Below are 26145 nucleotides of genomic sequence, written 5' to 3'. Positions count from 1 at the left end.
TTCTGGCATTCCCCTCCTTGAATAAGTCCTCATGTGTGAGCAGGATCGTCAATAGTTGAACCATCTATGTTAAGTGGACCAATCTGATTCATCCCCTTCCTTCTAGAGTTTACATAAGTAAAGAACTCTTTGCTGTTTTTCTTTGCGTCTTTTGTGAAAAGATTTCTTGTTATCTGCCTAACTTCCTTTGTGACCTGATTACAGATTAGCTTATATCTGTCGTAGGCTTGTGTCTGAGTCTGTGACCAATGTATGTTCCAGTTTAATATGTTACTAGCTGTAAATCTTTTTATCTCTGTAATAGTGTGTTCATGAGCCAAATTGCATGTTATGCCTGGAAAAACACAGAAAACATGCAGACAAAAACTGTTCCATCTGAGATTGACTACCTACAGTGCCAACCAAGAAGCCTTCTAGTATTGTTCTGCTCTTTAATGTGATTCCAGCTCAGACTTCTCCAAATGTTTGAGGTAGTGTGGTAAACCCATTATATATATCATGGAGGACTTTTCGCCACCATTATCATCTTTAGTACTTCTTTTGTAGCAACTTTTACATTGTTGGCAGTGGTGTAGCTACCATGTAGGGAGGCAAGGCAATTGCCTCCAGCCCCCTAAAGGGCCCCGTGTCTTTGGCTGTCTCCTGTTTTTGCAATTTTCATTAATTAAGTAGGGGCCCAAACATGTTCTTTGCCTCTTGGCCCGAAAAAGTGTAATGACGCTAGTGATTGTTGGCATCTTTTTTCTGAAGGAAACAAAGAAGTTGCTGAAGGCATTTGTTTTGTCTTTGAAAAAAGGGAAAAATATTTGGTGAGTTAATGTTTAACCAAAATGGACCTCAATGCAAATGCACTGTCAGGCAACAAAAATCCACTTCCAAATGTCAGTCCCATTTTTTAGTCTCTTTTTCTGATTGCATCACATATCACTGCAGTACATTGTTCTTTAATTGCAACTTGATCCCTTTAATATGAATAGTCAAGAATAACATTTTTGTAATTAAAAAAAAAAAAAAAAAAAAAAACAGGATCATTTCACTTTTATTCTTGCCCATTTAGGATTTTACAAACACTTTGCTGTTTCATTGAATCCTGACTGTGTACTTGTTATGACATTATAAATTTTCAGACAGGATTTTTTTTAACAGTGCAAATATTTGATATTTATGTGCTACTCAGTCACTAAACTTTCATCATTATGTGCATAAATCAAAATGTCACCTTACATACCTGAATTGGCTGATAGCCGTGCATCAACTTTTAAACATTTCAGAGTTTCTTACTACTTCTAGATAATAGTATCAAATTGTATGTGTTCTTCCACATTCAAGAGATTTATCATGAAATATTTGAGTACTTCTGAATGTGTATTGTAGGGTAAAGCAAAACAGTTTAAATGAAATTTATTTGCATGATTCAAAAATATTAATAAAAATATAATAATGCAATTTTAAAATTTAGATCTAATTGTATTGCTGATGCAAATTTTTAGTTAATGCATGGTAAATTCACTCAGTCTTTCTTGCCAATTATACATTTTAAAATTCAAAATATCTGTGCAAAAAAAAGAGAGAAAAAAAAAAAGTTTGTTTCACTAAAATTACTTAGAAAGTAAAGATGCTTAAAATGCATTTTAAGAGCTTCACTTTAAAATAAAGGAATTAAATGAACACAGACACCTGTCTATCTTTGTTATAACTCTTGCCACATTAGGATAATGTGGCAAGAGGATACTTGAATAAAATCACTTCATGTTTCTTAGGCTGCTAGTGGATATATTAGGATAATGTGTCAAGAGGATACTTGAATGAAATCACTTCATGTTCCTTAGGTTGCTAGGGCTTGCTAAAAATGGATGTTTAATATAAAGACAACTCCAAAACTGACAAAATGAGAATAATGCTTTCATAGTCATCAGATGGAAATCCATACTCATAGTCAAAACAAGCTTTAGACTTCATAAAGGGTTTCAGGAAGAGAAAAAAAAGGAAATTTCATGTTTAATGGATGAAAAAAAAACACCAAGAAAAAGTATAAGAGGTCTCTAACAAGGAAGTAAAGTAAATATGAAATATATTTGACTACTAACAAGAAATTTAAGGTTGTGCTTACCATTGTCATTCCAATCAAAGGAATTTTCAGGGCAATCCTCTTCTACATCATCTGTATTTTCCACTGATTCTTCTAAGGTTGGTAGATTTACTTTTTGATTAGCTAATGACCTCCTTCTAAAAGCAAGTCTTGATGTTCCATTTAGATCTATAGAAGCAATCTGTTTTGCTAAGCCATCCAATGACTCTTCGATATTTTGAAGATGCTGGTCTTTATTATTAGGCTTATCATATGTGCAACATAAGCATTTAAACAAGTTGGCAATTCCAAATGTTATACTTCCTTCTTGTTCTTCCTGCTTGGTACCAAGACCCAGCCAAGTCATGGGTTTTTCCTTTTTCTTTGTTAGATCTTTATTCAAATTTGCTTCATCTGAGTTTGTTTTCTGAGGAGCCTCTCGAGTACCCCAGGATACAACATTGAGATTTACAAATGAGTAGATCACCAACAGAAGATACATAGAGGGAACACTGAGGAAATACAAAAACCCATGGGCAATACACCAGAACTCTTGTGGGTGTAATAAAGCTGCTGTAAGAAAACTACTTGCTAGAGCTATGAAAAATATTGCTGAGGGTGCTCCAATGCCATCCTCTACTAACTGTAAAGCAGTACCAACAAGAACAGCCATCATTAGTAGAGCATAACCAACACTCATAATTTGGGCCAAGTAGATCTGAAAAAAATATAATTATTATTAAGCATGGGGTCTGTTTTAGTGTGGACTACACATAAGTATTTTAGTAATAACAAAAGAATTAAATTATTCTCATGCACAAACTTGAAATTATTAATACAAAATAATAATAGGATAATTTTAGTCATGAACAAACAAATTTTGATTACTGAAGTAGAAATCACTTGAAATAACAGATGTTGATTTTCCTAACTGAAGTCTTGTTTCTCAGATATTAAATTTTTAAGTCTAGGAGTTAGTGTTAGCACTGAATCTGTCATCGAAAACAGTTCTGTACACATTTTGTGTCACAGGAGATTTGTACTGTACAAATAATGGTCATTAATATTCCATACCTTGTCTTCTTTCTTCATGTGATTAACACACCTATAATTATTGAGGTAATGCCAAAGGTGATTACAGGCCTTCATGATCCAAGAGTAAAGCTTTTATGAGATACAGAAGACAGCTTTGAAGAAGTTTGATTCTTCTACCCATGACACTGTTATGGCAGGTAGTTGAGAAGAATATGCTTTCAATGACTGGAGCTGGACTCGATGTTAGGATTATGCTTCTGAAAAAGTTCATGGTAGCTCCTAAACATTACTCAATACTCATCTCCTGCCCCAATACTTTGGCAGGAGTTTCTTCATCAGCAGCATTCTACCCTTCTGGTAGAATGCTGCTGCTGATGAAGGCTGCAAAAAGTCTTCATTGGCAAGTTCTTCTAAATGAGATGCTTGAAATTCACTGACATCTACTGCTGCTACTTCATGTTGAGATCATTATTCTCCTCAACAACAGCTGTAGTTACCTCATAAAGTGTATCTAGGAATTATGCACAAATTCAGGATATTAGCCACACACTAAAGAGGTTTGATTCACTGTCTCATTCAAGCCTTGCTAATTCTGCACGGGTAGCATAGTGGTATTGTCACCTTCCTCCCCAGGGGGAAGGGCCTGGGTTAGAATCTCGTCGGTGATGTGAGGAACTTTAATGGGCTTTTTTCACTATATGGCTGAGTTAGTTTTTTTTTTTTTTTTTTTATGTGAACCCCAAACACGAGAGGTATTAGAACCTATAGTACTTAGTACTGTGCTTGGGTTGGAGGTTGAGAAGACGAAAGAAGATATTTGTTGACATTGGACTTGAACTTCTGTAGATTGTAATTTTCAGGAAATCCGTATGAAGGAAGGTTGTTCCAGAAAATGGCAGTTGAATGAATAAATGAGGAAGATGAAAAATTGGTTCTGTGGGTTTGAAGTTGGACAGTAAATGGATGTTGGCTGGTGGCAGCACGTGTTCGGACTGTTTTGAAAGACAGAGCGGGAATTATAGAAGCCAATTCAGAAGAACAGTGCCCATGGAAGTATCTGTAAAAGAGGCATGCAGCAGAAACAGTGCGTCTATGAGAAAGCGAGTGGAGAGACTCTGTTAGAGATGAGTCATTAATTAACCTAACTGCCCTCTTCTGAATGGAATCAAGAAGCCTGAGAGAGGTTTTGGAGGCACCACCCCAAATGTGGGAACAATATTGCATGGCAGGGCGGATTTGCGATTTATACAGAGTGAGCAGCTGTTTGGAAGAAAAGTAACGCCGAGAGCGAAAGAGAAAACCAAGTTTTTTAGATGCAAAGGAAGCAATATTTGTAATGTGCTTGTGCCAAGAGAGATTAGAAGTCAGGGTAATCCCCAGAAGAGATATATCCTTTTGCCTAGAAATTGGAGTGTCACTAAAGATAAGCATAGGAGCAGAAGAATCCTTTTTGCGAGATATAAGACAAGACTGAGTTTTAGAAGGATTGAAATCAACTAAGTTGTCTTTGCCCCACTGGAGAATTACCTGAAGATCGGCATTTAAGGAATTGGTAGCAGATTTTCGAGAAATTGAAGCTGATTGAGCAGGACAAGATTTCTCAAAACGGAAAGTTGAATGCAATGTGCTATCATCGGCAAAACTATGGATAGGATTTCCAGTCAATGGAAGAAGGTCATTGATATACAAGAGGAAAAGAGTGGGGGAAAGAACTGAACCTTGGGGGACACCGGCATTAGTGGAGAAGTTAGAAGACAGAAAGCCATCTACCATCACCCTCAGTGAGCGATCAGAGAGAAAACTGGATAACCAATTACTAAAAACAGTTGGCAAACCATAAGATGGAAGCTTGTTTAGAAGACCTTTATGCCAAACACGATCAAAAGCCTTTGAGATGTCAAGAGCAACTACTTGTGTTTCACCGAACCTTTCCATTGAAGTAGTCCATAAATGGGTAACATAAGCCAGGATATCACCAGTGTATCGACACTGACGGAATCCATACTGGTGATCGTTGATCAGACGGAAGGTTTCTAGGTAGTTTAAGAGTTGGCGGTTAATTGATTTCTCCATTACTTTAGAAAGAGTAGAAGTAATTGCAATGGGACGATAATTGGATGGAAGGGATTTGTCACCCTTTTTAGGAACTGGCTGGATATGAGCAAATTTCCAAGCAGAAGGAAAAACACCTTTGGAATAAGAAAGTGAAAAAAGGTAGCAAAGAATAGGAGTAAGTTCAGGAGATTTTGAGAACAAGTGGAGAAATACCATCAGGACCTGGAGCTTTCTTAGCATCAAGATTCATCAAAATCCTTCTGATATCCTTTTGACGGAAGACCACAGGAGGCATTGAATGGACCGTGCTGGGAATGGTGGAAGGTGTTTTACCAAGTTCATTAATACATGAGCTGGAAGAAAAATGGGATGCTAGCAGGTCAGCTTTATCCTTGGCGGAAGTGACAACAGAACCATCTGGTTTGGACAGAGGTGGAAGCAGAGATGGGCAAAAGTTGCGGCCAATAGCTTTGGCAAGAGACCAGAATGCTCGGCTACCATTAAGGCAAGAAGCAAATTTTCTACTCTTAGCCTGTTCAAACTCTAGTTTGGACTGATTAATAACTGCTTTACAATTGTTGCGAGCTTTGGTGTAGGCAGAAAATGAAACTGAAGAATTAGAAACAAGCCAATTACGATATGCAACATTCTTCTCTTGAACAGCCTTAGCACATTTATTGGAAAACCAAGGTTTAGATAAAGGACGAGATTTTAAAGTGGAGTGTTCGATAAAGGATTCCATTCCTGCAAGAATAATTTCACTGACACGATCTGAGCAAACATTGACATCAGAAGTTTTGAAACAGTAATCCGACCAAGGAAAAGAAGAAAAGAAGTCTCGCAGGTCATCCCATTTTGCATTTTTGTAATGCCAAACAACACGAGGTTGGGAATAGCCATGAGATAAAGGTTCCATTGGAGAAGAGACAATCACCAAGTTGTGATCTGAAGTGCCTAAAGGACCTCTCACTTCGACCGTGTACTTAGAAGGGTTGTTTGTGAGAAAAAGATCAAGCGTATTGGCTGTATGATTCGGATTGTCCGGTATTCTTGTAGGTAAATGAACAATCTGTGCTAGGTCATTAGTAATTGCAAAAGCCTCAGCATCTCGACCTGCTGGGTCGGTGTGACTAGAAAACGGAAGCCAGCTGGAGTTGTGAACATTAAAATCACCAAGGAAAATTACCTCACTGTTAGGAAAGTTGGACTGGAGAAAGTCAAGTTGCAACGAGAGGAAGTCAAAGAGCTCCAAGTGATTAGTGGAGTTGGGAGAACGGTAGAGACAACAGATGAATTTGACACAATGAGGTAGAGAGATTTTAAGCCAGAGAAGATCAAAGAGAGGAGATTCCAAATTGCCAAGTCTCTGACAGGGAATATCAGAACTGACATATGCACAAGTACCACCTTTGAGGCGAAAGGAATCATACAGCGAATAATTTGGGCATCTGAGATGAGCAGTAGTTGAATCAACCGATAACTGAGATTCTGTCAGAAAAAGTACATGTGGTTTTGCAGACTGCAAGTGGAAATGGACATCGTTGAGATTAGAATTGTTAGTCTGAGGTGTAGATAGCAAGGTTTTTCATCCAGCAAAACAGGCAAATTGACTGGAGAACATGCACAATTTTGGAGGACACAAAAACATGAGTAGATGTAATCAATTACAGATGATTTTTCAGAATGTCAATACAGAGTTTTGATGATCTTCTAATGTTAATTTGTGAAAAAAATTGCAAAATTTGATACTGTAATGCTGAAATTAATACATCAATATTGATGTTTACATCTATGCTTTATGTGCTGTACCGACAGGCAAACTTCCACTAATTGAAATATTTCAGAAAACATTCTCCAATGCCCACAGTAATGGATTACTTTCAGCGAGTAAAGGATTAATGTTGTTTGATTTTACGAATGTTCATGCAAAGACACCAGTTTTTGAAGTTTGCAACACAGCTTTCAGTAGAAATATTTTCTTGAAATTTCGTTAGAAGATGAGATATACATCCAGGAAAAGTGCGGTACCAATATTGTTCCCTAATAACAATTACAATAAAACAACTTTTTTTTTTTTTATTATTATTATTATTATCACATCCTCATTGCAGTGTTATCAATTTTACACCGGTTCATGCTGTTTCCAGTACAGTTTCCAACAGATGATTTCCTTGATTCTGTGTTAGTAGATGCAATACACATTGAAGAAAGGAAGTAAGATCTTTTTGTTTTTCAAAAACAATCCATTGCAATTCTTTTGGTCATGTTTTTTATGCCAAGAAACAGTTGCATGTATTTTTTTGGGGGGGGGTTTCCAGTACATGCTGGCAATGACACTACTTTGAGGCTTACTGCTTCCATTCATTGCTTTCACAATACTTTTCAAAAAAAAAAAATGAGAGAGACAGAGAAAGAGGTTGTAAAATTATTTCTGATATAGAAAGACACCGAAGTTATGTTTGAAATGAAAGGTTCAAAATTTGTTTTGGAAGAAGAAAGAGACCACACGTGATTCTTTTTTTGTTAAAGCTAAATTAGTTCTACTGTTGCAGTGGATATTCCTCAGCAGTTCTCCGATTACAGTTTTTATCTTATTTAATAATAATAAGGTACTTTATTAACTTAAATTTTATATATTTGTGATTCCTTACATAGATAATCAGAGGAATTGAACAATCAATTGTCACAAGTTTGCTCAACAAGTGAGCAAACTTGTATTTCATTAACTATAAAATAGAAGTAATATTTACAACAATTATAAGGTTCAGAACTGAGCTTTTTGAATGGCGTTGGCAAGCATTCAACGCCAGCTAACGTCGTCCGGCGCATCATTGGACGTGCTTGTCTAGTTTACATGCCTTTACCCTCTGCTTCCTGTAAAACTGGGCATTGAAAGGCATTGCCAACACTGCGCTTTAAGTGCTTGTCTAGTATAGCCCTAAAGCTTCCTCGGCCATTTCCAGGAGAAGGGCTTTTTCCAATGAGTTTTCTTGGGTTTTCATCAGTCTGCACGTCATGCAAATTGGCTTATGAACACACACTTTACAGATATAATTCACATGATAAAGACCACAAATATGACTATAAAAATTTAGTACACTATGAACAGAGTACTGGGTCATACTGTACCAACATGAAAAGCAAACATTCCAAATAATGCATTTCATAGAGATGAATTGCTACTGTAGTATTGCAAGGGATACTTAGAGTTAAGTATCCCTTGCAATACTACAGTAGCACAGGAGCTGTGTGATGCATAAAGACTAAATCCACCATGACCTCTAAAAATTGCTATTTAGAAAAAATTACAGAATTGTCATGTAGCACTACATACAGAGAAGTTTATGTTAAGTATTATTACACACCTGTGTATCATTTTTCATGCAAAAACAGACAAGTATGAAGAAGAGGACTGGAACCACGTTAATTAGAACAGAGTTCATTGTGGATATGTTATAAACAGCCACCATTGCTCCAACCAACATCAGGAAAATAGTCCCTGGTCCAAGAATAGTTCCCACCATTAGCATCGTTTGGTAGGAAATGTAGAGCATGGAGATGTTCTTATTAATTTTCACGGTTGCTTTGTAATCTCGTAATAAATCTAAAATGTTGGCCATAGTAGATGGAGCCCAACGTCTTCTTTGAATATAAAACTCTCCAAATCCCTCTGGACAGTGAGTATAAGCATCGGAAGCAGCACAGTATTCCACACGATAACCCTGCTGTAAGAGCAAAGTACAGAGCCACCTGTCTTCACCTGAAAAATACATATGGCAAGGAAGAATTTAAAAACAATTTTCAATGATTTAGATACTAAGATTTACTATTTAAACAAATAGCTTCAAGTCATTCATCTTAAAATTACTCTCTTTCAGGATTTAGAATAGAATTCTAAATTCCCCACCTTTTCTTACCTACTGAATACATCATAAATAGTCAAACTAATAGAAAAAAACTTATTTGTGATAAGATCTAAACCTCCAAACACTTCTTCATTCATTTCACAAATATTCGTGGTCTCAGTGATGTCCATTTTCACATGCAGTCTGCCAGGCCCCACTTACTTTTTCTGAAAGAATCCCAATTATTGCTTGATTCAACCACTGCTCATCTCAGTTGTCCTAATTATTTGATGTATGATTCCCTTCACTTCAAAGGGTACCTGTGCATATATCCACTCTGATATTCCCTATGAGACACTTGGCAATTTGGAATCTCCTCTTTTTCGATCTTCTCTGGCTTAAAATCTCTACTCCATTCAGTCAAATTCATATGTTGACTTTATCTTTCTAACAACTCCACTAATCACTTGGAAGTCTGACTTCCTTCCTTTGAAACTTGACATTCTCCAGTCCAACTTTCCTAATGGTGAGATAATTTTTCTTGGTAATTTTAGTGTTCACAACTCCAGCTGCATGGGTGCTGGCAGGATGTTTTGCAAGGTGGTGCAAAGAAACAAAACAAAAACAAACTACAGTAGAATGTCAATTATCTGAACTGCCGCCACCCCCCAAAAAATTACAGTATCTACTTTTAGTGCACTGGTTGTTATGCTGAAATATTATTCCTGCAGTTTAATGCATTCATTTCTAATTATTTATTCGAAGATATACGCAGTATAGTATAGAAACAGTCTTAATTTGTCATTACAGGAGTTAAAAATCAAGTGTTGGCTTTAGCTACTGTGTGGACCCAGGAGAGTCTCCCATGGCCTTGATGCATCATTGTCTGTTGTACCATTGTCCATTGTGAGCACGGGAGTACTGTGGAGGGGGAGGGTTAACTTTCACTCAGTCTGCTGTGAGCCACTGCAGCATGATTGCAGGCATTTTGTTTTTAATCACTCAATGTTTGAGTTTTTGTTCGTGGCAATTTCAAAGTGAAATACTATGTCATTTTGCTTTTTAATTTTAATATTGCTGTCCTGTTGCATTAATAATAGCTTCTACAGGCAAAATAAACCACAATGTGGTGTCGATAGAAGACAACATAACAATTATTAATAGACTGGAAAAAGGTGAAACCAGTGTATCTCTTGCTAAGATTTTTAACATTGGCAAGCCAACTATATCTGACATAAAGAGCAGAAAAAATGAAATTCTGAATTTTGCTTCAAAGTTAGACAATGAACATGGCTCTAAAAAAAAGGAAAACTATGAAAAAAGCTAGTGATGAGAAATTAGAAAACACTATTTATGGTTTCTAAAAAAGAGAAGTCAAAGCAAACCTATTTCTGGATCTCTGTTATGTGAAAAAGTGTAACAATTGAATCAAAAATTTAAAAGCTCATCTGAATTTAAAGCCAGTACAGGATGGTAGAAAATTTTCAAAACTCGCCATGGTGTAAGGAAGCTTGAAATTCAAGGAGAAGCTTTATTAGGTGATGTCCCGGAAGCAGGAACTTTTTAGAGTGTTTTCTGAAAATGGTGGAGGAAGAAGGTGTTTCCAGATGCTTTAAAGGTGTAAAGTGCATACCAATACGATACAAAGGACAGAAAAATTCTTGGATGAATTCCAACATTTCGTTGAATTGGTTTAGCCAAGATTTTATTCCAAGTATGAAGAGGCATCGATAAAATGAGAATAAAGCTGATAAAGTTTTGCTTATTATCGATAAAGTACCATCCCATCCTCCTCTTGTAAAACTGAATTCAATTGATGAGAACTTCATTGTCAGGTTTTTACTGCAAAATGTTGCAGCCAATGGACCAAGGTGTTATAGAAAAACTAAAACAGTTGAACAAAAAACAAGTCTTGCATCGCTTGCTGCTACCAGAGGGAGATGAAGAGAGCATCGTTGAGTTTTCAAAGCAGCTGAACATTAAGGATTGTTGCTACATGTTAGCAGATGCCTAACATGTAGCAACATGTTACAGTTTCTCTCTGACAACATGTTCCAGCCTGGAACATGTTGTGGGAGAAAAATCTGAAAAAGGCATGGCATAAACTTTGGGGTGCTGCCAAAGAGACATGTGCAAGATTTGAATGAAGACCATCAGCGTTTTAAAAACTCAGGTAGCAAGTACAGCTTGTCTGGCATATCTGAGAGAATGTCTGTGATAACCTCAGGGACATCTTGTGTATTAATGACCTTCTTCCACTGACCAGAAACCCTATCCACTGATGTGGATAGGATTTCTGGTCAGTGGAAGATACTGATAGTTTCACTGATGATAGTACATTGCATTCCACCTTCCAGTTTTAGAAACTTTCCTCTGCACAAGCAGCTTTAACTTCTTGAATATCCACTACCAATTCCCTAAATGCTGATCTCCAAGTAATTCTCCAGTGGGCAAGATAACTTAGTTGATTTCAATCCTTCTAAAATTCAGGTTCTGTCTAATATCTTGCAAAAAGGATTCTTCTGCTGCTATGCTTATTTTCAATAACACTCAGATTTCTAGACAAGATCACTTATCTCTATTCAGGATTATCCTGACTACTAATCTCTCTCTTGATATAAGCACGTCACACCAATTGTTTCTTCTACGTCTAAAAAACTGTGTTTTTTCTTTTGTTTTGGCATTACTTTTTACATTACATTACAAACAGCTACTCACTCTGTATAAATTGCAAATCCACCCTACAATAGAATAGAATCTGGGACAGTGCCCCCCAAAACCTCTCTCAGGCTTTTAAATTTCATTTAAAAGAGGCCAGTTAGATTAATTAATGACCCATCTCTAATGAAGTCTCTCCACTGTCTGTCTCATCGACATTGTTTCTGCTACATGCCTTTTCTATAGATACTTCTATGGGCACTATTCTTCTGAATTGGTTTCAGTAATTCCTGCTCTCTCTCTCGCTCTCTCTCTCTCTCTCTCTCTCTCTCTCTCTCTCTCTCTCTCTCTCTCTCTTTTCCAAACCAGTTCAAAAAAAATGCTGCTACTAGTCAGCATCCTTTTACTGTCCAACTTCAAACACACAGCACCAACTCTTTTCTCATTTATTCCTTCAAGCTCAGTTTACTGGAACAACCTTCATTCATACGTATTCCCTGAAAATACGTATTTTCAGGGAATACGAATATATTCCCTGAAAATACAGAAATTTACAAGAATTCAAGTCTAATATCAACAAGTATCTTCTTTCATCTTCTCAACCTTCCAATCGTGCATGGTTACTAAGTACTATAGGTTCTGATAGCTTTGTGCTTGGGAGTTTTCATTAAAAAAAATAAATAATAATAATAAAATAACCATGTTTCCTGGCTGCCAACTTTTGACTTTCAAAAAGATGGAGTTAGGTATTTTTAAGCAGGAGGAAAACATTCTATATTTTTCAGACTTTACAGCAATAGAAATTAAATTTCATTGACAAAATACACATTTTATATTAAAATTCAGCCAGTCTTCCACATTATATAGCTAGAGTTGTCTACCAGTAGACTATTCTTTTAAACATTTAATTTCAGTCGATTTAATTTCAGTTAATCATGACGAATTTTAAATATACAGTATTCCCTCGATTTGTGCACCTTGTGCAATGAAATTTTTGAGATGGTAGATTGCGGCACATTTTGAAGGAAAAAAGTAGATCGCATCACAAATTAAGTTGGCCACTCCTGCTGTACTGTTTATTTTTAAGCTAATGTTTCACAGGCATTTTGTTTTGTCTGTGAATTTCTGTTTGGAGTGTCTTAAAAATCAACTGATTATGACTGCTTCAAGAAATAATACTAAAAGACTTTGCACCTCTTCAGAATTGAGGTTTGTTTATAATAATGGCATTGTACAAATGACTGTGAAAAGAATTTTTTCCAAAATTCTACCAGTACGAAAATTTGAATTTGTCGAACTTGAAAATTACCTTCCCACATTAATAATTAAATCAGTGATTAAAAGAAATTTTTTAAACTGAAATATTTTCTAGCTTCCTAAATAATATAGTGAAACTTTGACTGCAATAGTTTTCTGAAATTAATTTTTCTTATACTATTAGTATAGCTATATAGTGTGAGGAAGCCACAGGTTTCTGCTGCACCAGCCAAAAACAGAAAATACAAATTATGTACCTCCTTTCTCATATAGGTAACTATATAGTTGACCTTTGAATTTCTTCACACTGTTGCAGCAGTGTACTGTCATTAGTGTCATTAACAACCCTGCCAACCTTCGTATTGTCTGCAAACTTGGACATTAAGCCTGATATACCATCATCAGTATCATTTATAAATACAGAAAACAACAATGGACCCAACACTTAACCCTAAGGGACTCCATTAATAACATTTCATTACCACTCTCTGTCTTCTCCCACTCAACTATCCCTTTATCCATAGCAGCAATTTTCCTCCAATGCCACACTGCTCCAATTTGTGCAGCAGTCTTCCATGTGCAACAGTATCAAAGGCTTTTCTAAGATCCAAATATATGATATCAAAGTTATTCCCTGCATCCAGTTCCTTTCTGACTACATCATAGTATCCAATCAAATTAGTTAGACAAGACTTCCCCTTAACAAACCCATGCTGTGTCCAAGCTATACCTGAAATCTTGTCTAGATGATCCTGCAATGCTTCTTTAACCAGTGCCTCCATTAATTTCCCTGGAACAGAAGTTAAACTAACAGGTCTGTTATTACCTGTGTCTCCCTTTGATCCTCCTTTGTGGATTGGGGTCACATTTGCACATTTCCAGTCCGTGGGTACCTCCCCTGAGTCCAGGGAAGCTCTCATAATTATGGCTAAGGGTTTGCTTACTTCCTTTGCTGCCTCATTTAATATAACTGGATAGATTCCATCCACCCCAGATGCCTTTATTGCGTTTATCTTCAACAATTTCTCCTCCACTTTACTCTCAGTTATTACAAGATTATCTAGCTTACTGCCAGAGTTGAATACACCTCTGGCATTCCCGTCCCTGAATAACTCCTCATATGTGAACGTCGATGCAAAATATTCGTTTAGTTTGTTAGCTACCTGAGCAGGATCATCAACAGTTGAACCATCGATATCAAGTGGACCAATCTGATTCATCCCCTTCCTTCTAGAGTTTACATAAGTAAAGAACTCTTTGCTGTTTTTCTTTGCAGCCTTTGCCAAAGATTTCTCGTAATCTGCCTTCACTTGCCTAACCTCCTTTGTAATTTGGTTGCAGACCAGCTTATATCTATCATAGGCTTCTGTGTCACACGTTAATTTATTGTATCCCATTCATTTTTCTTCTCTGTCACATGTCTAATTACTTAATCTGACATCCATTTAGGCTTAAATCTTGAACAATATTTCTTTGTTGGTATGAACAGCCTAGTAGCTTCCAAGATTAATTCTTTGAATGCTTTCCATTTTGAATTTGCTGTTGGTAACAACAGCAACACCCTCTAGAATTTAAATACTGTCTCAGACCACCATAGCTGCCTTTACGAAAGCAAAAACCCTTCCCTTTACCCCTAATGGTAGTTATCTCTTTGAGTAAATCCCACTTCAGCACACTGTGATCACTGCCACCTAGTGGTTCCTTTATCTGCAGATTACTGATAATCAGATCAAGAGTATTACTCCCTCTAGTTGCCTACCGAACTGCTGCTGTAGAAAACAATCATCCAATAAATCCACAAAAGCCTTGCTAGTGTGTGTGACCAACCCACAAATTCCAGTCAATATCCAGGAAATTAAAATCCCCCATTATAAGACACTCAAATTTACTGGCCCACTCTCTTTCTCTGCACAATTGCTCATTATACTCATCAGATTCATTTGGCCTATAACACACACCTACTCTCATTTTTCCTTTCTCAGTGCTTATGTCACACCAAACAGACTCAACATTGCATTGTCCACCCACATCAATTGGATGCACTTCCTTAGATTCTATGTGTTTCTTAACTAACAGCATAATCCCTCCTCCCTTCCAAATTCCAGTTCTGCACTGCTTATGTCTGTGTGATACCACATCTCTGATATGCTAACAATATCTGCCTTTGAATGTCTTGATTAGCACTTCAAGCTCAACGAATTTATTAACTATACTCCTAGCATTGGTGTACATGCAAGTATAAATGCACCTGTTTCTACTCTTAGTTATCCTAACACAGCCCATGTATTTACTTGTTCCATTATGACTCCCAGCAGTCCTAGAAATTCCCAATGCCTTGCTTTCCAGGCTGCTTCTCAATTGCATTTCAACAGAAGTAGTGCAAGAATCACTTTTACCTCTGCCAGCAACTACTGTTAATCTATTAGTCCGTGTATCTCCCCAAGCTAACAGTTTCCGACTCACCTAACTCTGCCTCGATAGCATCAGCAAATATTCTTGCACTTTGTATTTAAGTGTATCCCATCCCTGTAGAAGCAGTCTCTCTTGTTAACAAGCACAGACCAGGCTGAAAAAAATTCTACCCCTTGAGGCTTGCACAATCTCTCCAGGGCCGAATTGAACGACAAGGTTCTCATCATATACTCCCTCCTATCGTGTCTGGGCAGAATTGCACACTTTCAAATTCAATCCTAACTCACGGCTCTTTTTCAGCAATGTCAAGTACTTGTTAAGTAATTCTGCCGGTCTCCTACTCTTAATATCATTAGTACCAGCGTGTACAACAATATCACCCTTTTTGCCCTTAAAGGATGATATCTGCCCTACCACATCATAAACCTTTGCCCCTGGCAGACATACCTTGGTCCTGTTCCATTTATCCTTTTTGCACAATATGTTCCCCGTTTCCCTGACAATAGAGTCACCTACAACAACTAGTTCCTTTGGGACCAGCGCATTCTGTCTTGGGGGTTGCCGCTGTGTTGCGTGATGTTCAAGTGCAAGCTTTGGCATTGATGTGGGCAGCTGAGAGCTTGATGGGCCCCCTCAATTTAAATCCTTCAAGGGCATCCACCCTGTCCTTCAAGCTCTCATATAAGCCCATAACAATGCCGAGTTGGCGCCTGATTTCCTCGCACTCCTTACATTGCGCACACACAAAGACATTAGACATTCCCTTTGGCAATATCATGTCCCGTTCCTGATTGCTCCACAAACATCAAACAGCAGTGCATTTCGATAGACTGTGATTCAGAGGACAACCCCCCCCCCTCCCTCAGTTCAACTCAGAGCCATAGCACTTCCACTAGTTTGAGCCTTTTGCTTTACTGCTCTGGTCTGAGTCATGATTTCTATTCAAGTTCAATAAAATTTCAATCAAAATATAACTCAAAACCTATATCCCAATGCAGTTATAACACTAAATATATGTATTTCGGTATCGAATATTATCTCTGAGTTACATTCTATGATTTTCTTATCCCCTGTAAACTTATATGTATTAATTTATGATGTTACGTTTGTAATAACTAGGTCGCTATATTTATTTAGTTAAAAAAGTACAATTCAATTGACAATGAAATTTAATAAGACAAATAAACCTTACTGATTAATTGATACTATTATACTCGCTATCTAGTTTTCCATTAAACCTTATGCTAGCACACGTTGTATCGTATAACAATGGCGGCAAGTTACAAATGATTAAACTATGGACAGAAGGTATTATTTACTTTCCAAATCGCACTATCTAAATTCAAAATAAACCACGGAGCTTGACTAGGTCCATTAGCTACTTATAGAAAATAATTTAATCTAACAATTAAGTCAAAGCGACTAAGTATAATTAAAATAATTGCCAATTTATATGCCAATTTAAGTCAATAAAAAAGCCAAAACTTCTATTTTCTGGAGCCATAAAAGCTTTGCCTATCCACATGTATTCTCAAATTCTTTATAACATTGAAAATTCTGCCTTCATTCATTTCACTGACCTCTCTTAGAGTCTCATAAACCTCAATCAGATCCCCTCTAAAGTGTCTGGTTGCGAAGCTCTTTAACCAACATAAAGTCTTTCTTCATACGGTCACCCATTTGCCAATTTCACCATGAAAGTTGTCCATCTTTGAACCCTTTCAAGAAGCCGAATGTGTTTTTTTTTTTTTTCAGATCAGGTCTCCATACAGTATTCCAAATGCGGTCTTACAATTGCCTTATACAGTGGGATTATGAGCTCCCTGTCTCTACAGGATAATGTTTGATAAATCATCAGTAGGACACCATGGGCTTTCCTCGCTGCTTGTTTACACTGCTCAGAAAACTTCATATCTGCCAGTATCATGACTCCCAGATCCCTCTCTTCTTCTATAGTTTTCAATTCTACCCCACCGAGTGTATAATTTATTTTGAGATTGCTATACCCCAAGTGTAAGACCTTGCATTTTGATGCATTACAACATAGCTGCGACTTTTCTGATCATTCTTGAAGCCTGTTAAAGTCATTGTGAAGGAGCATTGCTTAGCACTGGTCATTAACAACTCTCCAAATCTTTACATTGTCTGAAAATTTTCACATCACACATATCCCTTCATTGATGTCGTTTATGAAAATCAGAAACAACATTGGTCCATTACACGAATCTGAAAAATATCCATTAATCACAATCTTCCGCCTTCTACCCTGCAGCCACTCTGAAATCCATCTTTGAATCTTTTCAGTAATCCCAACATGTTCTAGCTTATACAGTAACCTCTCATGAGGGACTGAGTAAAATGCTTTGCTAAACTGTCAAAATTGTTCCCCACTTCACGAGTAACTGTGGCAAAATAGCTTACTAGATTAGTCAAACATGATTTTCCTCTTACAAAACCATGTTGTGTGGCCTTCAGAATGTCATTTCTTTCTAAAAGTCCCTGGATTGCTTCTGAGATTTTCCCTATCACTGAAGTGAGACTAACTGGTCTGTAGTCACCGACTTCACTCTTAAAACCACCTTTATGTATTGGCAATACCTTGGCACTTCTCCATTCCAAAGGAATCTCTCGAGTCCAGTGATTCCCTTATACTTGACCTCAATGGTTCAATATACATTTTCATCATCACCACCCTCAAAATTACTGGGTATATGCCATCAACTCCAGGAGCCTTACTTGCCTTTGTGCTCAAAACTTTTCTAATAAACGGTCTTCAGTAATTTTGAAATCACTAATTTCATATGGTTCAAACTCACTTACACAGCCTCTCTTCAACATGAAAGGTCTTTCTCCAGTAATGACTGATGCAAAGTACCTATTTAATTCATCAGCTGGTTTATCTAAGACTTTCCCATATCCAGTACACAAGAGTCCTATCTGATTCATTTTTTCTTCCTTGTATTCACATACATGAAAATTCCTTGTCCCCATTCTGTGCTCTCTTAGCCAGTGCTTTCTCATACTTAGCCTTGGCTTCCCTTACCTTATTTGTGATACTGTTAGAGATAAACTAATAGCTATTGTAGGCTTTAGTACTCTTTTTTTTTTTTTTTTTTTTTTTTTTTTTTTTATGTAAACCCCAAACACGAGAAGTATTAGAACCTATAGTACCATGCTTGGGTTGAAGGTTGAGAAGACAAAAGAAAATATTTGTTGACATTGGACTTGAACTTCTGTAGACTGTAATTTTCAGTAAATACGTACGAAGGAAGGTTGTTCCAGAAAACAGAAGTTGAAGGGATAAACGAGGAAGATGAAAAGTTGGTTCTGTGAGTTTGAAGTTGGACAGTAAATGGATGTTGGCTGGTGGCGGCATGTGTTCGGACTGTTTTGAAAGAGAGAGAGAGAGCGGGAATTATAGAAGCCAATTCAGAAGAACAGTGCCCATGGAAGTATCTGTAGAAGAAACAGTACATCTATGAGACAGCGAGTGGAGAGACTCTGTTAGAGATGAATCATTAATTAACCTAACTGCCCTCTTCTGAATGGACTCAAGAAGCCTGAGATGTGGGAACAATATTCCATGGTAGGGCGGATTTGCGATTTATACAGAGTGAGCAGCTGTTTGGAAGAAAAGTAATGCCGAGAGCGAAAGAGAAAACCAAGATTCTTAGGTGCAGAGGAAGCAATATTTGTAATATGCTTGTGCCAAGAGAGATTAGAAGTCAGGGTAATCCCCAAAAGAGATATATCATTTTGCCAAGAAATCGGAGTGTCACTAAAGATAAGCATAGGAGCAGAAGAATCCTTTTTAAGAGATATAACACAAGACTGAGTTTTAGAAGGGTTGAAATCAACTAAGTTGTCTTTGCCCCACTGGAGAATTACCTGAAGATTGGCATTTAAGGAATTGGTAACAGATTTTCGAGAAGTTGAAGCTGATTGGACAGGGCAAGGTTTCTCAAAATGAAAAGTGGAATGCAATGTGCTATCATCGGCAAAACTATGGATAGGATTTCCAGTCAATGGAAGAAGTTCATTAATATACGAGGAAAAGAGTGGGGAGGAAAGAACTGAACCTTGGGGGACACCGACATTAGTGGAGAAGTTAGAAGACAGAGAGCCATCTACCATCACCCTCAGTGAGCGATCAGAGAGAAAACTGGATAACCAATTACTAAAAACAGTTGGCAAACCATAAGATGGAAGCTTGTTTAGAAGACCTTTATGCCAAACATGATCGAAAGCCTTTGAGCTGTCAAGCGGTGAAACACAAGTTTCACCGAACCTTTCCACTGAGTTAGTCCATAAATGGGTAACATAAGCCAGAACATCACCAGTGGATCGACACTGACAGAATCCATACTGGCGATCGTTGATCAGATGGAAGGTTTCTAAATAGTTTAAGAGTTGGCAGGTAATTGATATCTCCATTACTTTAGAAAGAGTAGAAGTAATTGCAATGGGACGATAATTGGATGGGAGGGATTTGTCACCCTTTTTAGGAACTGGCTGAATATGAGCAAATTTCCAAGAAGAATGAAAAATACCTTTGGAATAAGAAAGTGAAAAAAGGCAGCAAAGAATAGGAGTAAGTTCAGGAGCACCGGTTTTGAGAACAAGTGGAGAAATACCATCGGGACCTGGAGCTTTCTTAGCATCAAGATTCGTCAAAATCCTTCTGACATCCTTTTGACGGAAGACCACAGGAGGCATTGAATGGAGCATGTTGGGAATGGTGGGAGGTGTTTTACCAAGATCATTAATACATTAGTTGGAAATAAAATGGGATGGTAGCAGGTCAGTTTTCTCCTTGGCTGAGGTGACAACAACCATCTGGCTTGGACAAAGGTGGGAGCAGAGATGGGCAAAAGTTGGGCAAAAGCTTTGGCAAGGGACCAGAATGCTTGGCTACCATTAGGGCAAGAAGCAAGTTTTCTGCTCTTAGCCTGTTCAAACTCTAGTTTGGACTGATTAATAACTGCTTTGCAGTTGTTGCGAGCTTTGGTCTAGGCAGAAAATGAAACTGAAGAATCAGAAACAAGCCATTTACGATATGCAACATTCTTCTCTTGAACAGCCTTAGCACATTTATTGGAAAACCAGGGTTTAGATAAAGGACGAGATTTTAAAGTGGAGTGTGGGATAAAGGATTCCATTCCTGCAAGAATAATTTCACTGACACGATCTGAGCAAATGTTGACATCTGAAGTTTTGAAACAGTAATCCAACCAAGGAAAAGAAGAAAAGAAATCTCACAGGTCATCCCATTTTGCATTCTTGTAATGCCAAACAACATGAGGTTGGGAATAGCCATGAGATAAGGGCTCCATTGGAGAAGAGACAATCACCAAGTTGTGATCTGAAGTGCCTAAACGACCTCTCACTTCGACCGTGTACTTAGAACTGTTGTTTGTGAGAAAAAGATCAAGCGTGTTGGCTGTATGATTAGGATTGTCCGGTATTCTCATAGGTAAATGAACAATCTGTGCAAGGTCATTAGTAATTGCGAAAGCCTCAGTTATATTAATGCAATATTATCTTAATGATATATATGCTTCTGTGATTTTTGCATTAATGGTATTCCATAATTCAAATGTATTCACCTTTCCTCCTGCAATCTTCCCAATTAATAGATGATATATACTGTCATAGCCTCCTCTCTTCTGAAATTAAAGCCTTCACCTTTACCTCTAACTACCGCAACATCTTTCTTCATCTTCCAGCTAACAATTACATGATGACTACCTGCTAATGTAATTTACTACCCTGACATATGCCTAGCTTTATCATCCCATTCATCCTTTGGAATAAGAGATGGCTTATTCCAAAACATTGGCTGTTGCGGCAACAAACCAGAATTTTTTATTGTGAGTGCAGGCATTACTCTGAACCATACATCAGGCGCCTCCGTAGCCAGGTGGGAAGGAGCAGCAGTGCATAACACACGCTTCTTGATTAGACCGGGGTTTGAGCCCGTCACCACCAAATACGGAGGCTGCGGAAAAGGTCAGGGAATGACCACCGCATATTCCCGGAGAAATATGGCCTTAGTTGCTAATGCTCCTAAAAAAAAAAAAAAAACCAAACCAAAAACCAAAGACCCATTCATCAAATAAGCGCTGATCTAAATTACCCTTCTCCCCCAGTTCGGGGAAACTAGCAGTTCCCCCGAACCCTTAACGTATACTCAATGGCAAAAATCCTTGTACCACCTTTGTTCAAATGAATACCATCTCTACAAAAACGATTTCTCCTACCTACAAGTGCAGGCCATGCTGTTAAAAATTTCCCCTATAGTGTCTTGCAGATTCTTACGAGTCTTGAGTTTAACCACAAGGCTTTCAGCATATAATCCCTCCAATTGTGTCTGGCAGAACTACAGTGATTTTTCACATATTAAGAATCTACATATAAAAGAACCAATAGGTGGCAGTGATCACAAAGTATTGATGTGGAATGTAGTTACTATCAAGGGTAAAGGTAAGGCTTTGGTTTTCATAAAGGTGACTACAGTAGTCTTAGATGGTTTTTAAATTCTATGCAGTGGGACCAATATAAAGTTACCAACTGCAAATTCTAAATGGCAAGCATCCAGGAATGTTATCATAAAAGTTACTAGGCTTTTTATACCAACTAAGAAAATACTGCTCAAGGCACAGATCTAAATGGATATAAGAATCACTAATGTGACTCATGGCAGAGCAGAAAAATGTGTGGGATGTGTATAGATTATCAGTTGTTTGTGTTTTCAGGAGCATTAGCAACTAAGGCCATATTGCTCCAGGGATATGCAATGGTCATTCCCTGACCTTTCCGCATCCTCCATATTTGGTGGTCATTGGGCTCGAACCCCGGTCTAATCAAGAAGCGTGTGCTACGCACTGCTGCTCCTGCCCACCTGGCTACGGAGGCACCAGATTATCAATTGATACAGAAGATTATGGCTAATATAAACTAGTTCGCAATCAAATTACATAAGAGTTTAGGCAACCTAAGGCAGATTATGAAGTTTCTTGTCAAAAAAAACAGCATAGACGTCTTTGCTTATGTGAACACTAGAAGGAAGAGGATGAATCACATTGGCCCACTCGATATCAATGCTAATAATCCTGCTCAGGTTGCTAACAAACTTAATAGGTATTTTGCAGCTACATTCACACATGAAGAATTCTTTGGGGGGGATTCTAGAAGTTTATCAAAATCTAACAGGGGAACTAAATGATTTTGTGATAACAGGGGAACTAAATGATTTTGTGATTTTGGATAGATCCCATCCTGGGATGGATGGGATCTATCCAAAACCCTTGAAAGCATCATCTCTGTGAATCAAAGGGTGATATGAGTAATTACAGACCAATTAGCTTAATTCTATTCCAGAAAAATAATGGAGTCACTGGTTAAAGAAGTAATCCGAGCCCATTTAGCATTAGAGGCATATGATGCAAGAAAGCAAGCTTATAGAGCATCAGACAATAAAAGAAAAAAAAATAATAATAAGAAAAGAAAAAAAATCCCATTAGACCCATCAATTTGCTCCTAAAGTTTGTCTAGTCCTCCCATGAATTTATTTAAGCTGTCAACTTCCACAATGACAGATGAAAGTTTGTTCCGACTATCAACCACCTGCTGGCTAAAGGCAAATTTACACACATCTATTCTACAACTGTCCTTCCTCAATCTGAATTTATGCCCCAATTTGAATAAATGCTTTATGTATTTCTTAATGATATTGATGAAGGTAAACTTAATGTCTAAGTTTACAAGTAATACAGAGGTTGGCAGGGTGATTAATGATAGAAAAACAAAAATCATACAAATTAAATAAAGTAAAACAAAACAAATCATAGTAAAAACAAAAATACATATGGAATAGTTTGCCTAATGAGTAGTTAAATGGCATCCTGTGCATGAAAGCACTAGAAAATGCATTGTAAGTGCAATCCCCATCACAGGTTCAATATCCGTATGTCAATCTGGTGTTTTTGTCACAGTTTAGGGCTAGTTGAAATTGTCCAAGTACTTCAAGTGGATTCCGGTTATTTGGGCCACCGGTTAATCGGGGCAGCCGGTTATTTGGGGCAAATCTTAAAAAACAGAACCCAATTGAGAAAACAGTCAGGGTTTACTTCGTTTAATTGGGACAATGTGCTGTTTAATCTGGACAGGAGACTGTAGCACTGGAGATTACCCTACGATTGTCTCCGACCATACCACATGGTTTGGTTAGATTTCTGGAGGTCACAACCATAAAACAATTAGCAGTCACCTGTTTACTGGGCTTTTCTGTTAGTGCAATCTATCATAAATGGATAGTAAACTCGATCTTATTGAATTTGCAATAATACCAACACAGCTGGAATTATGTGGGTTATTATAGTGAAATGTGTTTACACTTCCATGGAATCTTCAATCATATAAAAAAATTAATTTTCAGAATCCGCTCTTCATTTCTATTTTTTAAGCTTTGTAACTTGTTACTCCGTTCTCACTTGCGCGTATCATGTTCCTTCAATTTGTGTGTGCCGTGTTCTTTGTTATTGATTGCTTATCTTTTTACTGTTTTAAATTTTAACCCCCCCACCCACAAATGTCAGTGAACAGAAATGTCAACTAGTTAGTATATACATATTACAGTACGTATTAATTATTCCGATTTTCACGTATCATTTAATTTTTTAATTGGTAAGGTAATAAAGGGCAAGTTTGTGCTTAATATATCTTTACTTTTATAGTCTGTGGATAATATTCCTCCTATTTTTGCTAATTAGAATCGCTGTTTAATAGAATTAAAATTCAATTCACAAACGTGATCACAATGACCAGTGCTTACTGCGCATTGTATAGTTGTTGTTATTTGGTTTTTAGGAGCATTAGCAACTAAGGCCATATTGCTCCGGGATATGCGGTGGTCATTGCCTGACCTTTCCGCATCCTCCGTATTTGGCATCGTATAGTGAACGATACTTTACTATGGTGAGTCCATCGTAATGTGATTTGATTGTACAGTGAACCAGTTGTAGTGGGGTTCATTGTATTTTTAACTTTTTTTACATGAAACTTCGGATAATTGGGGCAGCCGCTTAATCGGGCCAAAATGCACTAGTCCCGATGTGTCCAAAATAACTGGAATCGACTGTATATCCTAACTGTCCAAGGATAAAGTGAAGCAGCAATGAACAGTTGCATTAAGCTTACCATTCAAATTCTATGAAATTTCCTTTGTTGATTTCCACACGAAGGAGAGCTCTGCTCAGGTGAAGGCATTCTTTGTGAATTGAGATAAGGCATTATAGGTGTCTTGGTCCAGTATGAATTATGTTGTGTCCCATGCAGGATGATATGCACAGTCATAATCAGGTTAGGTCTGAGTTCGCCATAGTTAGGGAAATTGTACAATATATGTTCCCAGTCCTCCTGGGACCCACAGGAGCAAAAAGATCATTTGAAATTCCCAGACTTGTGATCTTGAATTTGAGAGAGCTGGGCCCAGTCAGAATGTACCAACCTGGATGCATTTCCAGTCATTGAGACCAATGTGTGCTAAGAATTGTGTTCTAATGAGTTCAGTATAGCTGTTGCAATGATTTTTGTAGACTCCTATAGCACATCAATTTCCAGCTGTGGGAGAGAGAGGTCCTGGCACATTGAAAATCCTTCCTCACTGCAAGGACCCTCCAGTGTAGTTGTTATAGTTCAGCACACCACCATGGGGTAGCATTCATACATGGTTTCATGAATGCTACCCCATGAGCAAAGAGCCAGAGGCTTGAAGGGTAATCTTAGTGGGGAAATTGTTGTTGCAGGGCATTGAGGCGTTTGGACTCATCATTGTCTTCAGGGAGTAAAGTTTCAAAGGCTGAGGTGAACCGATACCACAGGGTCATCCTGATATTATAGCAGAGGGTGTTGTGAATGGTTGGAGGACTCAAATCCACAGACTGACCCAGTGAGAGAGTGATGACCCTGCTGGTCAAATGTGATCCAGGCATTGTGGACAGTCCAGTCTTGGAAGTATCAGGAGACAGATCTAGTGGCTAGTGTAACATCAATGGTGCTTTCTCAAAGTATGCTGTAAAACTTGGTAAGATGCCCCATTTTATATATCAAATTGTGACACCTAGGGAAAATCCCCAAGCAGTTGTCTGCAGTGGAAGCCGATCCTATCCGGGGTGGAACTATGTCAAACAGCAGAATGACAGCTGGTGTCCAATAAGATGAGGATCTTAGCTAGTGAGAGCAAAGTCCGGGCAGACTGCACATACTGGAAAACATTTGCTATATTCTCGTTGGGTCTAGCATGTAGGGAAATGAGATGCAGTGTCCTAAGGTCAGAGGAAATTTGCATACAGACACCATTGGGAGTACAGAGTGAGTTGATTTTTGTAACTGTGAGCTGGGCATTCCTGAAAATGATCATGGCCCACGGGGTATCATTTAGACATTCAATAATTCTGTAGCTTCTCGGGTAGCCCTGCATCCTGGAAGAGGGAGTAATAGGGTTCCTGTAGCATAAGCAAGTCCATATCTTTCTCTTCTGCAATATGTTTGAGTTGATCAGCAACGGCTCTTGAGCACTGTGCATTGACTAGGAAGCTGAGAACATGGTGTGTGACTTGGCGTAGGGCCATAGTTTCCAGCTCGAGCTTCCTCTGGGCCTTAAGTTAGATGGGAAAGGGAAGGAGGAGGAGGAAGGGTCTCTGATGGAGTGAGCCAAGTCGAGCTTGGCTAGTTTACAATTTGAGTATACAGGGTCTTGGTTTTTGTTGGGGCATTCCTGGAATTCATGGCCTTTCTGTGTACTGTGTCCACAGA

At 37.9% G+C, this 26145-nt stretch overlaps 1 protein-coding gene across 1 annotated transcript in view; it reads right to left on the bottom strand.

Moving 5' to 3' along the window:
* LOC150075054 (chitin synthase chs-2-like) overlaps nucleotides 1-26145 on the bottom strand; it is a 255891-nt gene that overhangs the window by 24159 nt on the left and 205587 nt on the right. Inside the window, exons 12-13 of the mRNA XM_090389070.1 lie at nucleotides 8524-8918; nucleotides 2111-2786 (exon numbers count right to left, since the gene is read on the bottom strand). Coding sequence (XP_090245196.1) covers nucleotides 2111-2786; nucleotides 8524-8918 — 1071 coding nt within the window. The remainder of the gene's footprint in view (nucleotides 1-2110; nucleotides 2787-8523; nucleotides 8919-26145) is intronic.

The sequence above is a fragment of the Mastigoproctus giganteus genome, chromosome 14 (assembly GCF_048544385.1).
Source record: "Mastigoproctus giganteus isolate SK-2022 chromosome 14, ASM4854438v1, whole genome shotgun sequence".
NCBI classification, from domain to species: Eukaryota; Metazoa; Arthropoda; class Arachnida; order Uropygi; family Thelyphonidae; genus Mastigoproctus; species Mastigoproctus giganteus.
The sequence above is the reverse complement of the archived record's forward strand: the minus strand, read 5'-3'. Positions and strand labels throughout refer to the sequence as shown.